Source organism: Mobula birostris, chromosome 21 (assembly GCF_030028105.1).
Source record: "Mobula birostris isolate sMobBir1 chromosome 21, sMobBir1.hap1, whole genome shotgun sequence".
NCBI classification, from domain to species: Eukaryota; Metazoa; Chordata; class Chondrichthyes; order Myliobatiformes; family Myliobatidae; genus Mobula; species Mobula birostris.
In genome coordinates, this window is record NC_092390.1 from 54,256,759 (window position 1) to 54,271,138 (window position 14,380).

A 14,380-nucleotide genomic window follows, 5' to 3' on the forward strand; every position below is an offset into this window, starting at 1 on the left:
CATAAAGCCTTGGTGTCCTTAGCTGCCTGTGCAAAAAATTCCACAGATTCACCACTTTTTGGCTAAAGCAATCTTCCTCACCTCTGTTCTAAAAGAATGCCCCTCTATTTTGAGGCCATGTCCTCTGGTCTTAGACTTTCCCACCATAGGAAACACCTCACATCCACCATAGGAAACATCTCCACAAATGGAGAAAGGCCTTTCACTATTTGATAGGTTTCAATGAGGTCACCTCTTATTCTTCTGAATTCTAGTGAATACAGGTCCTGAGCCATCAAACGCTCTTCATATGACAAGCCATTCGATCCTGTAATCATTTTTGTGAACCTCCTTTGAGTCCTGTCCAGTTTCAGCACATCCTTTCTAAGATAAGAGGCCCAAACTTGCTCACAGTACTCCAAGTGAGGCCTCACCAGTGCTTTATAAGTTTTCAACATTACATCCTTACTTTTATATACCAGTCCTCTTGAAATGAATGCCTTCCTCACTACAGACTCAACCTGCGAATTAACCTTTAGGGGATCCTGCACAAGAACTCCCAAGTTCCTTTGCATCTCAGTTTTTTTGCATTTTCTTTCCATTCAGAAAATAGTTAACCCTTTAATTTCTTCTACCAAAGTGCATGGTCTCACACTTCCCAACTCTGTATTTCTTTGCCCATTCTCCAAATCTGTCTAAGTCCTTCAGTAGTCTCTTTACTTCCTCAAAACTACCTGCCCTTCCACCTATTTTCATATCATCTGCAAACTTTTCAATGAAGTCATCAATTCTATCATCCAAATCATTGACATATTACATAAGAATAGGTCCCAACACAAACCCCTGTGGAACACCACTAGTCACCAGCAGTCTGCCACAGAAGGCTCCCTTTATTACCACCCTTTGCTCCCTACCAATCAGCCACAGCTTTATCTATGCCAGAATCTTTCCTGTTATACCATGGGCTTGTAGCTTGTTAAACAGCCTTGTGTAGCATCTTGTCAAAGACCTTCTGAAAATCCAAGTACACATCAACCGATTCTCCTTTGTCAATCCTGCTTGTTATTTCTTCAGTAAACTCCAACAGATTTCTCAGGCAAGATTTTCCCTTAAGGAAACCATGCTGACTATGGCCTATTGTATCACATGCTTCCAAGTGCCCTGAGACAACCTGCTTAATAATCAACTTCAACATCTTCACAAACACTGAGGTCAGATCAACTGGCCTATAGTTTCCTTTCTTCTGCCTCTCCCTTCTTGCAGAGTGGAGTGACATTTGCAATTTTCCTGTCTTCAGGAACAATTTCAAGATCTAGTGATTCTTGAAAGATCATTTCTAATGCCTTCACAATTTCTTCAGCCACATCTTTCAGAATTCTGGTGTGTATACCATCTGGTCCAGGTGACTTTATCTACCTTCGGACCTTTTAGTTTCCGTAAGAACCTTCTCTCTAGTTATGGTAACTTCATACACTTCATGACCCCTGACACCTGGAACTTCCATCATACTGTCAGTTTCTTCCATAGTGAAGACTGATGCAAACTACTTAGTCAGTTTGTCCACCATTCCAGCTGTTCAGCATTGTTTTCCAGCCGTCCAGTATCCAGTCTTGCCTCTCCTTTACAGGTTATGTATCTGAAGAAAGTTTTGGTATCCTTTTTAATATTCTTGGCTAGCTTACTTTCATATTCCATCTTTACCTTCTTCTTGGTTTATTTAGTTGCCATCTGTTGGTATTTGGCAGCTTCCCGATCCTTTAGCTTCCCACTATCTTTGTTAGCCATGGTTGTGTCTTTTTTAGAATACTCTTTGGGTTTTATATATATCCTTTGCTTTCCAAATTGCTTCCAGAAATTCCAACCATTGCTTCTCTGCCAGTGTTCTTTTCCGATCAATTCCGGCCAACACCTCTCTCATGCCTCTGTAATTCCTTTTACTCTACTGTAATGGGCTGATTCATCTGACTTTAGCTTCTCCTACTCCAATTTCAAAGTTAATTCAATCATATTATGATCACTTGTCCCTAAGGGTTCTTTTACCTGAAGGTCTCATATCAATTCTAGTTCGTTGCACAACACCAGTCCAGAATAGCTATCCTCTGATGGGCTCAAGCATGAGCTGCTCTAAAGAGATTTCATAGGCAGTCTAGAAATTCCTCCTCCTGTAATACAGCACCAACCTGTTTTTCACAATCTATCTGCATATTGAAGTCCCCTATGACTATTGTAAGGTTGCCCTTTTGGCAAGCATTTACTATCTCATGTTGTGATTTATAGACCACATTCTTACTACTGTTTGGAGGTCTGTATATAACTCCCAACAGGGTCTTTTTACCTTTGCAGTTCCTGAGCTCTTTTCCACAATGATTCAACACTTTCTGAACCTATGCCACCTCTTTCTAACGATTTGATTTAATTTTTTTACCAGCGAGCAATGCAACCTCCTATACCTTCCTGCCTATCCTTTCAATACAATGTAAATCATTGGATGTTCAGCTCCCAGCTATAATCTTCACCCATGATCCAGTGATGCCAACAACATCATATCTGCCAATCTGCAACTGTGCTGCCAGTTCATCCACCTTATTCCATATACTGTGCGCATTCAGATATAACAACTTCAATCCTGTATTCTCCCTTTTTGATTTTGTCCACCTTTTACATTGCAACTCATCTTGTTGACTGCAATTTTGCCCAATCACCACCTCTCCTTACTACACATTCCGAAGCACTTTGCATTGTTTGCTGAAAATGATGATAGCAGGATTAAAATAATTATCCTAATACCTTAGATTAGCGGAAAATTTTTCATTTGGCCTCGGGCATTGGAAAGACACCAGTGATTTTATTTCTGTCCTCTTTCTCAATGATATGAGTCATCTGAAACCAGTAAAGTTGGAAGCCGAAGGACTGACTCACTTTCATATTTTCAGATCAGTTTCAGCCAGCGAAGTTCAAAGTAAATTTATTGTCAAATTATCTATATGTACACCATATACAACCTTTTGATTCATTTTGTTGGGGGCATTTTTCAGTAAATCCAAGAACTATAACAGAATTACTGAAAGAGCACATCCAACAGGGCCACCAAACAGCCACTGTGCAAAAACAACAAACTGTTCAAATACAAAGGGGGAAAAAAAATAAACAAGCAAGAAATATAGAGAACAAGGGATGATTAGTTCTTGAAAATGAGTCCATAGGTTGTGAAAACAGTTCAGCAATGGGATGTGATGTTGAGTGAAGCTACACCCAATAGTTCAAGAGCTTGATAGTTGAGGGTAATAACTGTTCCTCAATCTGGTGCTAGGAATCCTGATGCTAGCATAGCACCTTCCTGATAGCAGCAACGAGAAGAGAGCATGACCCGGGTGGTGGGAGGTCCCCGATGGTGGATGCTGGTTTCCTGTGACATCGCTCTGTGTAGATGTGCTCAACTGTAGGGAGGGCTTTACCCCAATGGACTGGGCCATATCCATTACTTCTTGTAGGATTTTCCGTTCAAGGGCATTGTTGTTTCCATACCAAGCTGTGATGCAACCAGTCAATATACTTTCCACTACACATCTACAGAAGCTTGTCAGAATTTTAGATGTCATGCCAAATATTTGCTAATCTCTAAAGAAGCAGAGGCACTGCTGTGCTCCTTTTGTAATTACACTTGTGTGCTAGGCCCAGGACAGGTCCTCCAAAATTATAACACCGAGGAATCTTAACTTGGTGAGCCTCTGATCCCCTGATGAGGAATGGCTCATGGACCTCCAGTTTCCTCCTCTTGAAGTTAGTAATCACTGGAGGAAATGGATAATTTAGCATGTGATACACAAAAAAGTAGTCATGAACAACTAGTAGGGTGATGGATTGAGAAACTGATACGAGGAACAATAACTTATTGTTTTAGCTGCTGGTGCAAAACAGACCATACGCTTTGGAAGGCCAATTTCTTTGCTTCAAAAATCGATTTACAGTTTAATGCTTAATCCTCTAAAGCTTCCACTAAGCAGTTAATAATGTTCTTCCCAACTAAAAAGGTTTAAAAATTTGTAGTTTTTCATTAAAACACCAGATTATCGCATACAGTATAAAACCAGCTATCTACCATAGGATGTAATAGACTTTGTATTTGCAAGGGCTTTTTTATTTATAGGTTGAATTACATGAGCAGTCAAGACAGTACATAAAATAATATTTTAATTTTGCACTGGATTTGCTCTTCTAGAATGGATTGTTCATCTTTTTTTTCAAACTACTCATCTGCTCCATTTGAGTTTATTATTGATAGTTGTTCTAACATTGCTATTACTTATTATGAGTACACTTAAAACTTAGCCCCTGTGGACAAAGATGAAGTCACTTTTAGGCAAATGTACAAACCTGTGCTTTTACTTAGCTGGTGTCTAAATGGCCCACTGCTGAGTGGCCCCAGCATGCGATTTTGACAGGCGAATATATAGCTGTTGACTAAATCCTGACAGTAATGAGTCTGACTTTGATGTATTTACCTCAGAGCATGGGGCTTAAAACAAGAAGAGACTAGGACCAAAGCACAGAAGAATTTACAGTACATCTTGCTCTCAGGCAATTTGTTGTTAGGTGAATAAAGAGTCTTTATTAAATCCACTGGCAGCTGAAGGTATTTGATTTACACCTGGTACTGGCTGTGGTTGCATAGCTATAAGCAATAATTATGCAAATAGCCTTGCGGAGAATGCAATTATTTTAATACTATCTGACAAGGGCCTAGCTCAAATATCCAGATAGTAATTTGAGGATGCAAGCAGGGAAGTGGCACATTGAATGAAAGTTTACTTTATTATTTCTAGTCTCAGTGGATTACAGTGTAGATTGTAAATATACACTCATTATTCTTTTAGATCTAATGCCTTAAACTTTACACTGTGATGGTTAACTTCATTTCTACACTCTCTTTTTGAATTTACTCTGAAGTTACAATGATTATTTGCTTTCAGCTTGGTTTAATTTCCTGGAATTTTTTTTGCTGTATGAGTACTTTTCCGTGAAAAGTAGAAATCTATATTGCTCCAAAGCTGATCCAGGTTTCAAATTTTACAAAAAAGAGCACATTTTATATTTAATCATTTAACCTATTAAAATCAGTTTTATGACAAAGAATGTTGACTAAATCCTGACGGTAAGGAGCCTGACCTTGATGTATGTTCACAATAAAATTCCCAACATAACTTTACCACAGGGTGATTTTAAAATGTCTTTGATTTTACACTTTTATTTGCATATTTTAGAAGAAAATGGAAAAATGCCATTTCAGTACAACCACACACTCTTAGAGCAGGGTTCCCAACCTGGGGTCCACAGACTCTTCTGTTAATGGAAGGTGTCCATGGCATAAAAAAGGTTGGGAACCCCTGCTCTTAGAGATTATCAAACAAGGACAGGCAAAAAAAGGCTCCATTTCTGAATACCACTTTGTCTTGCCAAAATTGCTGGGAAAATGAACTAATCTCTTGTGCACATCCTGCCCTTTTTTTAATTTTAAATTTATTAACAAAAGAAATATGCCCCAGAGGAGTTAAGATGTCAGACTTTTGAAAGTTACATTACAAAACTGAAATCAGTTTATTACACGCTGTATGACTAGTTACAGTTGTGATGACTGAAACTGCTTGAGAAAATTGGTTAATGTAGAATAAAATTTTTATTTATGATTAGAATAGCTATGAATATTTGTCATGTTCAGGTTAGTGTGACCACAAAAATTTCAGACTCTCTAATAATATCTGAAAGATATATTAGTCAGGTCAGTTTGACCTTAATGCTGTCTCAAGATGATCTTCTAGTCATCTTGAATCTTTAAAATCTGGTATCCATTATTTGGTTTTTATTGAAACTCTCTTTATACTTCCTGCCTCAGTATTGAGATTGGGTCATTAACTTCTTGCCTGCCACCTGTTCAAAGATTAACCATTAGAAAATACACTTTCTTCATATCAGGCCCGTGCTGGTGAGCTCTGAAACAAGAGATTGCCAACCATTGGAATAATGTACACTTCTAACTGACTATTCTGCTTTCAGGTTAAAGTGGACATCTTTTCACTATCACTCTATATTTAAACAAAAAAAACTTATTGTTGTAAATTCACCTTGGATGTCAGCACCAAATGGGTGATTGGAAACTGGCAGCCTACTTTTCCACTGATTTGCTGCTACACATTTTGCATTACGACCTGAAGCAAATTTAAGCCTTTTGTTTCTTCATTAATATTAGTAATAGAATAACTTATTCACAGACCAAAAGTTGGAGGAATTCAGCAGGTCCGGCAGTATCATGGTGAAGGGTTTTGACCCGAAAGGTCATCTCTTTATTCTTTTCCATAGATGCTGCCTGATCTGCTGAGTTCCTCCAGCATTTTGAACATGTTACTCTGGATTTCAAGCATCTGCAGAATCTCTTATGTTTATAACTATTCACAAATTTTAAAAAATGATGTGAGGCATGAAGAAAATAATAGCTGATTTCGCATATTTACTTTAAAAAAAAGAGTACTTCTTCTAATTCATGGGATTCGAGTTCTACGTGGCAATCTTTGTTTGAAGGTCCTGAAGAATGCTCCAAATAAAATGTTTGAATTAAAATCAGTGCAAATGAAAAATAAATACTAATACTTGTTCTTGTAAGTTTATATTTGTAAAAGAGACTGTTGGTGTAGTTTTGACTTGAATGATACAATCAGCTTGGCTGCTCCTTTTACATCCCCGTTTCCTCCCCCCATCCCCACCACCTTGTAGGTTTTGCTTTTTGTTGACTTGACTGAAAGTATGAACACTGCATGCTAGACTTGTAGGTATAGCAAGAGAATCAGTATAGAAATTCCCCGCTACAAATTTTGTATCTCTTTAGCAGCTAATTTTTAAGCAGAATTGAGAGAGGTATCTGGGTGGAGTGCCATTCTGAAATCTTGGTACAGGTTACACAGGAAGCTTAAAAATGAAAAATATATAGAAAATATTAGATTGTAAAATTGACAACTAATTTACAACCCAATTGTTAGTACAGAATGAAATGCAAAGTGATGTCTTACAATATTTTAAATGAATCACTATTTTAACTTTAGTCATTTCCTTTTGTTAACATCTATCTTAAAAGGAAGCAATTTAATTTTACAATTATCTAGATTGAGACATTTATAATTTTTATTCTATTGCTCAACATTTCTGGAATATTACTAACATGACATTTTCGATAATGCTTCATCTACTTGACATTTTATTTCTTGTGATTGCTTTTAAACACCTGATCCTGTTTAAATGTGTGCTTTAAACAAAGATCTAATATAACAGATTCTTTGGACATGTTCTGTAAAATTAATCACCTTTTTGTGTGCAAGTGATGGAATATTTGATGGTTTATTTTTTTACAGCTTACATTAATGTTGAACAAAATATTTCGAGTTGTTAGTTGTTGTAAATGTAGTGTGATTTATAGAACTTTACACCAGGGAAAGACTACTTGCCCTGCAAATTTACATGGGTCAACAAAGAGAAATTCAGTTAGTTACAATTCCCAGCTTCTTCCCGACAGTGATGCAAGTTATTTTTTCTCCTTTCAGTATTTATCTAGTTTCTTTTTATTGCTACAGCTCATCATGCAATGTATCACAAAACTTGACCTGTTGAATTATCAAAAATAGAAGCAGGAAAAGGGCATCATACTTGCGAACGCTTAGGTGGCAGATAGTTTTATCTAGTGCCACTTGCCCACAACCCTATCCCATGATTCCTTTAACATCCAAAATTCTATTACCCACTGTTCTGAATATAGTTGAAGAATAAGCATTCCTGTCTCTCTTAGGTAGAGAATCCAAAGATGGGAGCGTCTAAGACTGGAGGACACAGCCTCAGAGTAGGGTACATCCAATTAGAATGGAGAGGAGGATGAATTTCTTTAGCCAGAGAGTGGTGAATCTGAGGAGTTCATTGCTACAGGTGGCTGTGGAGGCCAAGTCATTGGGAATATTTAAGGCAATGGTTGATAGATTCTTGAAGTCAGGGCATGAAGGGATACAGGGAGAAAGCAGGAAATTGGGGCTGAGATGGAAATGGATCAGCCATGGTGAAATGGTGGCGTAGACATGAATGGCCAAATGGCCTATTTCTACTCATTTTATCTTATGGTCTTATTGACTAATCTTTGACATTTTCGTTTTGAGTCTCATCCCTCTTGTCACCCTTTAACATACTGAGGCCAACTTCAGTTTATTTATTCAATTTAAATCATCTATAATTTCAAACTTACCAATTGGATCTTCTCTTGGTCTTTTTATCTGGTGCCAAATTAATATTTTGTATATCTCTAGTTAATTTTTTTTGTAATTTATAAAACCAAGGACCCCAGATACTTTGTTAATTGCTTCATTAGCTTCTTAAGGTTCTTGTGCCCAGTCACCCCTTTATCATTTTTAATAAAATCTCATGTATACAAAGAGCTTCGAGATAAATTTGCATGTATTTTTAAATTATGTGTTACTCAGCTTGACATTTAAGACATTCTATAAATTGAATACCAAATTTGGCATGCAGTTCATGATGGAAAAAATTGGAAGTTTCCAGGGTTTAGATTCAAAATGTGAAATTATGGATTCTTAGTGATGCCAAATGTTTGCAAATTGCCTACATAAGATTATCAACTTGTGTTATGAATGCTGAATTGTTCCAGGAAAAAATGTTATGATTCCTTGTGTCTTTAGGAGTCAAGGATATGATGTATAAAGTTCTGGATTACATTTGGAGAAGATAAGCAAAAGTGACATGATGCTGGCAGGAGTTTTAATATTTGGCTGTGTCTTCATGAGTTTAATTAGTGGCAGACTCAGTGCCAGCCAGCTGCCTGGTTTATTCTTTGCTCCTCCCCCCATAGTCAATCTCAATCTCACCTCAACACATCAGTGAACAAACACAATGGAATTAGTTTAGTTTACCCTCAGGTTTTTTTCTGAAGACTGATGGCTTTAGTCAGTAGCAGACATGTTTAATTGTAGAAAGTGCAATGGCGAATGCTGTATCCCTATATATCCTATCTTTAGGAAAATAGCCTTCAGTTTTGAAAATGAAATACTTTCTCAGAGATACTTCTGGAACTCTGGCACCAGGAGTTATTGTAGGCAGTTCAATTTTTAATCTGTACAAAGGTTTTCTTTTACAATTTGAACTATCATTTTTTTGAATTGGCCTTTGGAACTTAATGTAAAGTTTCCTGATGAACAACTAATACGATACACTGGTTTCAGAATTAATTCATTTCATTTGTGTTGTAATAACATTACTACATGAGTATAAGGAACAGAAGCATGTGAAGGTCATTCAGCTGCTTGTGCCTGGTCCATCTTTCATATCACTACTAATCTTTTACCTCAGCATTACCAACCCTGTATCTCTCTAGTTCAAGGACACCCAGTGCCTCTGATTGCTAATGTCCTTCCTTCCTGCTTACCATTTCAAGAATGTACTGCGTTTTTGCCTTTGGCCCAAAACGTTGACTGTACACGTTTCCTAGATGCTCTCTGGCCTGCTGAGTTCCTCCAGCATTTTGTATGTGTTGCTGGGATTTCCAACATCTGCAGATTCTCTCTTGTTAATGTTCTGCCTCTCTAATTTTTTGTACCAAAGTGGGTGATCTCATAATTTTACCACATATTGCATCTACCATGGCCTTACCCATTCACTTAACTTTCTGTATCCCGTTGAAGCTGTTATTCTTTACTTTGCATTCTCAATTACCTTTGAGAAGGGAATGAATCTTTAAAATTCTCTCCCCAAAGCACAAGGAGGCTGAGTCGTTGAGTATATTCAGGGCAGAGATTGATGGCTTTTATTTGAAGTGGAGCAGACATTGTTTCAGGTTCTTATACCTGGCACTAAATAGTCCTGCGTGAAAGTTGGGTGAGAATTACTGTTTAGTAGGTGCTGTGTGATAGCACTGCTAAAGGTGGATTGTGCTGGAACATGAAGTTAGAATTTGACCCTTCCATGTCCAATCCAATTCAGGCTTGAGCCCAAGGTCTTGTTGATACTTGACCCAATCCTGCCACATATGGCCATATCTTTCAGTCTTGTGTCAGGTAGCCAGGTGGGATGATAATTACTGTTAAAAGTTGTTACTTGCTGTGGGCATTAGACACTACTGTATCTTTGAGGATTCATCTGCTTAGTGAGATGTGGTGCTACCAACTCATTTGTGGCAATGGGCATAGTAGTTTCTGCTGCTGCTACCTTCAGCATCAGTTCAAAGTGATATTCAACAACTGAGGAAGAGCTGTAATAGTAATGTGTATGTTTAATTTTTCATTTTTGACCTGACAATCCAGAATCGAATATTGATGAATTTCAAAGTCTTTTGGACTTGTTCTTCAATGGTAATGGAGATGTCTGGGATGTTGACTGGGGTATATGCAATTTTCCTACATTGCCACTGTGTTTGACTGTGTGGCAGTTCTCCCAATTTCTCCAGGTGTTACTGAAAAAGGCTTTTCTGGGTTGGCTGCACTGATTATCATATTAGACTCTGGTGCCAACGATGATGCCAGGTGGTACGCCTAATTCTTTTAAGATTTTACAAAGCATGTGTTCAGCTGGATTAATTTTAATATCGTCTCAGAAGTCCGTTTAGAGTCAATCACATTAAAATATAATGGCATTTGTTACTGATTCCCATGGCTATCTTGACAAAATATCATTTCCCACCGTCTCCAGTAAAAGTTCCAATCCTTTTTCTCACTTCTTTTGCCTCTGCCGCATCTGTTCCCAGGACACTTAGAGATGTCCTGCTCCATTTCCTTCCTCCACCAATGATGCTGCCCTTACTGGCATCTCCTCCATTTCCCAGATATCCACACTTAGCCCATCTTCCTGCTGCCTTAACAGCAGTAGAGTTTCTCTTGTCCTCACCTACCACCCCATGAGACTCTGCATCCAACACATCATTCTCCACAACTTCCACCATCTTTAATGGGACCCTACCACTATACACATCTTTACCTCCCCCCACTCTCCACTTTTCACAGGGGTCATTCCCTTCATGATTCCGTTGTCCATTTGTCCCTCCCCCTTAATCTCCCTTCTGGCACTTAATCCCTGCAAGTGGAAGAAGTGCTACACCTGCCTATTTATCTTCTTCCTCACCACAATTCAGGGCCCCAAATAGTCCGCCCAGGTGAGGCAACACTTCACCTGTGAATCTGTTGGGTCATCTACTATATCTGGTGCTCCTGATGTGGCCTCCTCTACATTGGGAAACTGCTTTATCAAGCACCTCCACTCCATTTGCAAAAAGCAGTATTTCCTAGTGGCCAACCATTTTAATTACTATCCCCATCCCCATTCCAACACATTGGCCCATGGCCTCCTCTTCTGGCATGATACCAGAGGGCATGCATTGAAGGTGAGAGTGGGTAGGCTCAAGGGGGATGTGAGGGATTTTTTCTTTACTCAGAGAGTTGGGGATGACGGGGATATGCTACCCACTCTCCTTGCCTATCAGATTCCTTTTTCTCCAGCCTTTTATCTTCTCCACCTGTCACCTTCTAGCTTGCCCTCCCCCCCCCCCCGCCATATTTTGGCATCTTTCCCCTTCCTTTCCAGTCCTGATGAATGGTCTCAGCCCGAAATGTTAACTTATCACTCTTTTCCATAGATGTTACCTGACTGCTGAGTTCCTCCAGCATTGTGTGTGTGTTGCTCTGGTATTTATTAACTCTTGCTGATAATTAATATATTTGATGTAGTATATAAATATTCAATGGAAATTGGAATTAATGGCTGCTAACCTGCTCTCACCAGAATCTTTTATTTAATTTGGAAACTCATGTTTGATTTCAATCAAATCAGATATGATAGTGTAGTTTGTAACTACCCAATCACAGTGTTCTGCTTATTTTTTTTCAGTTAGATATGAAGAAAAAGTAAATTTAAGAATAAAATGCAATTAAAGCCGTTTAATGTTTCATGTCACTCAAGTAATCATCCTTAGATTATTAACATCTGTCAATTAACAGAATATTTTTTGAAAAAGGATCTAGTGCTTTCCCAGCACATATGATGAATAAACTCTCTTGGGCTTCCAGCCAGGTACAGGTATTGATTTTAACCAACATTTTGATGACCAGTTCAAAGATGGCACAGTTTGTCATCAAAACATCAGTTACGGTTGATACCTGTACCCAACTGGATGCCTGAGGAAAATTTTGTTTAGAATATTTTAAACTTGTAAATTTGTTTTCCTATGCAACGTATATTGAGGCTTAAAACAGTTTTAAACTTTTAACTTGAAAATAGTTGTATTTTCCTCAGACAACTGAGAAAACGACAATGCTTTGAAGCAATAATATACAGTAATGGTAACAGGAAGATACTTGAAATTTGTAGTTTAGAGTAAAAATCTTGGACTTAAAGGTTCAACATTTAACGTTTGACTGATTGTACAGTGTTTTAAATGAGCTAATTGTGGCCTTATAATGTGGTAAGGTTGCCCCATGAATTTATTCCCTGTAGATGCCAGCATCTAGCCAAATATGTTTGACTGTTTCAAAGGTCTTATTGTTAACCAGAGACACCATTTCTTTGCAATGCACTCAAAATGTTTGCTTGTGAAAGATTCTGTTGGCAAATTCAAAACACCCATTTAGAAATGCTGGCAAGCTAATAAAAGTAATATATGTGGTGGTGTTGGTTCTCATATGTATTTCTAAGCATGTATCCTTAAAGCAGCTCTTTTAGTACCTCTCTGTTTTCTTTGGGGGTCTGAAGCTGTTCTGTGGTCTCCTTCCAAACTTTAAAAGCATTTCGGAGCTTTTTAAACCAGATACTTTTTACAAGCCTCATAGCTATTAAAGCAGGATGTTGCTTCATACGTAATGGAAAAACAACTGAGAACGGCCTTATGAAAAGCCATGCACCAACAACTCCCTATATTTAAAATTCTATTTCCATAAGGCAGGACATAATTTTGTACTGTGTTCCAAGTAGTAGCTGAAACAGCAGTTCATAACATTAATAGCTTTTTATTTTCCTTTATACCATAAAGTTGGCTGATGTAAATTTCTTTTGTTCTTGTAGCTATTTACATTACTTCAGTACAAGCTTTATTTTATTAAGCGTGCAGTAGTTTCCTGTTAACTATATTAATGGAATTTAAAATTTGAAAAATACAGTACTGCGAAAGTCTTAGGCACATATGGTTAGACTTCTGCACAGTGTTGTATCATGTAGTGTTTCATGTACCAACACAATCTATGCTTGTTTTCTCAAATTTATTTCAGAGCGATCACCACACAGGCCTATTCTACAAGCAGGATTGCCTGCTAACAAAACAGCATTGGTGGGAAGTGATGTGGAATTTGTATGCAAAGTATTCAGTGATGCCCAGCCCCATATTCAATGGCTAAAGCATGTTGAGAAGAATGGAAGTAGATACGGTCCAGATGGAGTTCCTTACGTCAATGTCTTAAAGGTCTGAAATTTTCTTTCAACTTGAACTTGATAAGGCTTTCGACTTGATAATTATGATGAGTGACACTTGTAACCAATGAGGACAATGCATATTTGTATTTTTAATGATTTGTTTTAAATGGTAGCTAGTTCTAATCCCAAGGATTTCTTGCTTAAATTGATGTATTTTTCTTCCAAAGTTCCATTTCTATGACAACTAAAATACATTTACATTTTAACAGAGTTAAAACAATGTGCAAAACAGAGGGACTGTGCATCTGACTGATCTGTCCTGTAGGGTAGTTCATTGGGCTCATTCTAGCGAGTTACTTGTTACTCCACCATATATTCTTAAATAGAGCAGCACAGAGGTCCCTGAAGCTTCCTTCAGATCAAGGAGTCCCTATGCCGACCACAAACTGAGCATGGCAAGCTACACTCTCTGACTGACAGCTATGTGAGCCACAACCACAGGCTTAACCTGATGTCCAGACTGTCAATAGGCTTTCAATATCTCTGACATTCACAAGTGCGTAAAAACATTTTGCAAATTTTATTTAAATTAGATATTTATACAAAATATAATACTAAAAGATGATTATAAACAATCAAATACATTTATATAAAATAAATATAGCTTTAGTCACTTCATTTCATTATCTAAACCTTGTTTAACTCCCTGAGCCATTTCTCTCCATTCAGGTAAAGGGAGTTGGTGATCTTCTGTCGGGTCTAATCTATGGACTTCCCAGTTTAACCACTGGAACAATAGGAAGTCAGTGCTCTGCCTGGTGGACTCCATGAATTGTCAGTGTCAGAGCAGAGCTGGAAAAGTAGTGATCAGGCTTCAGAAATGTTTTAGATTGATGATCTAACCCTTGCTGACAGAAAGATACAACACTGGTTTAAAATGTGCCAAATAAACTGGTATAAGCTATCCATG

General features: G+C 37.8%; 1 protein-coding gene across 9 annotated transcripts in view; it reads left to right on the plus strand.

Annotated features, from left to right (window-relative positions):
- Nucleotides 1-14,380, plus strand: part of LOC140185804 (fibroblast growth factor receptor 2-like) — a 191,566-nt gene that overhangs the window by 139,747 nt on the left and 37,439 nt on the right. For all 9 annotated transcript variants that reach the window (XM_072239510.1, XM_072239508.1, XM_072239512.1 and 6 more), the window contains one exon: nt 13,269-13,459. In XM_072239510.1, the coding sequence (XP_072095611.1) occupies nt 13,269-13,459 (191 nt within the window). The remainder of the gene's footprint in view (nt 1-13,268; nt 13,460-14,380) is intronic.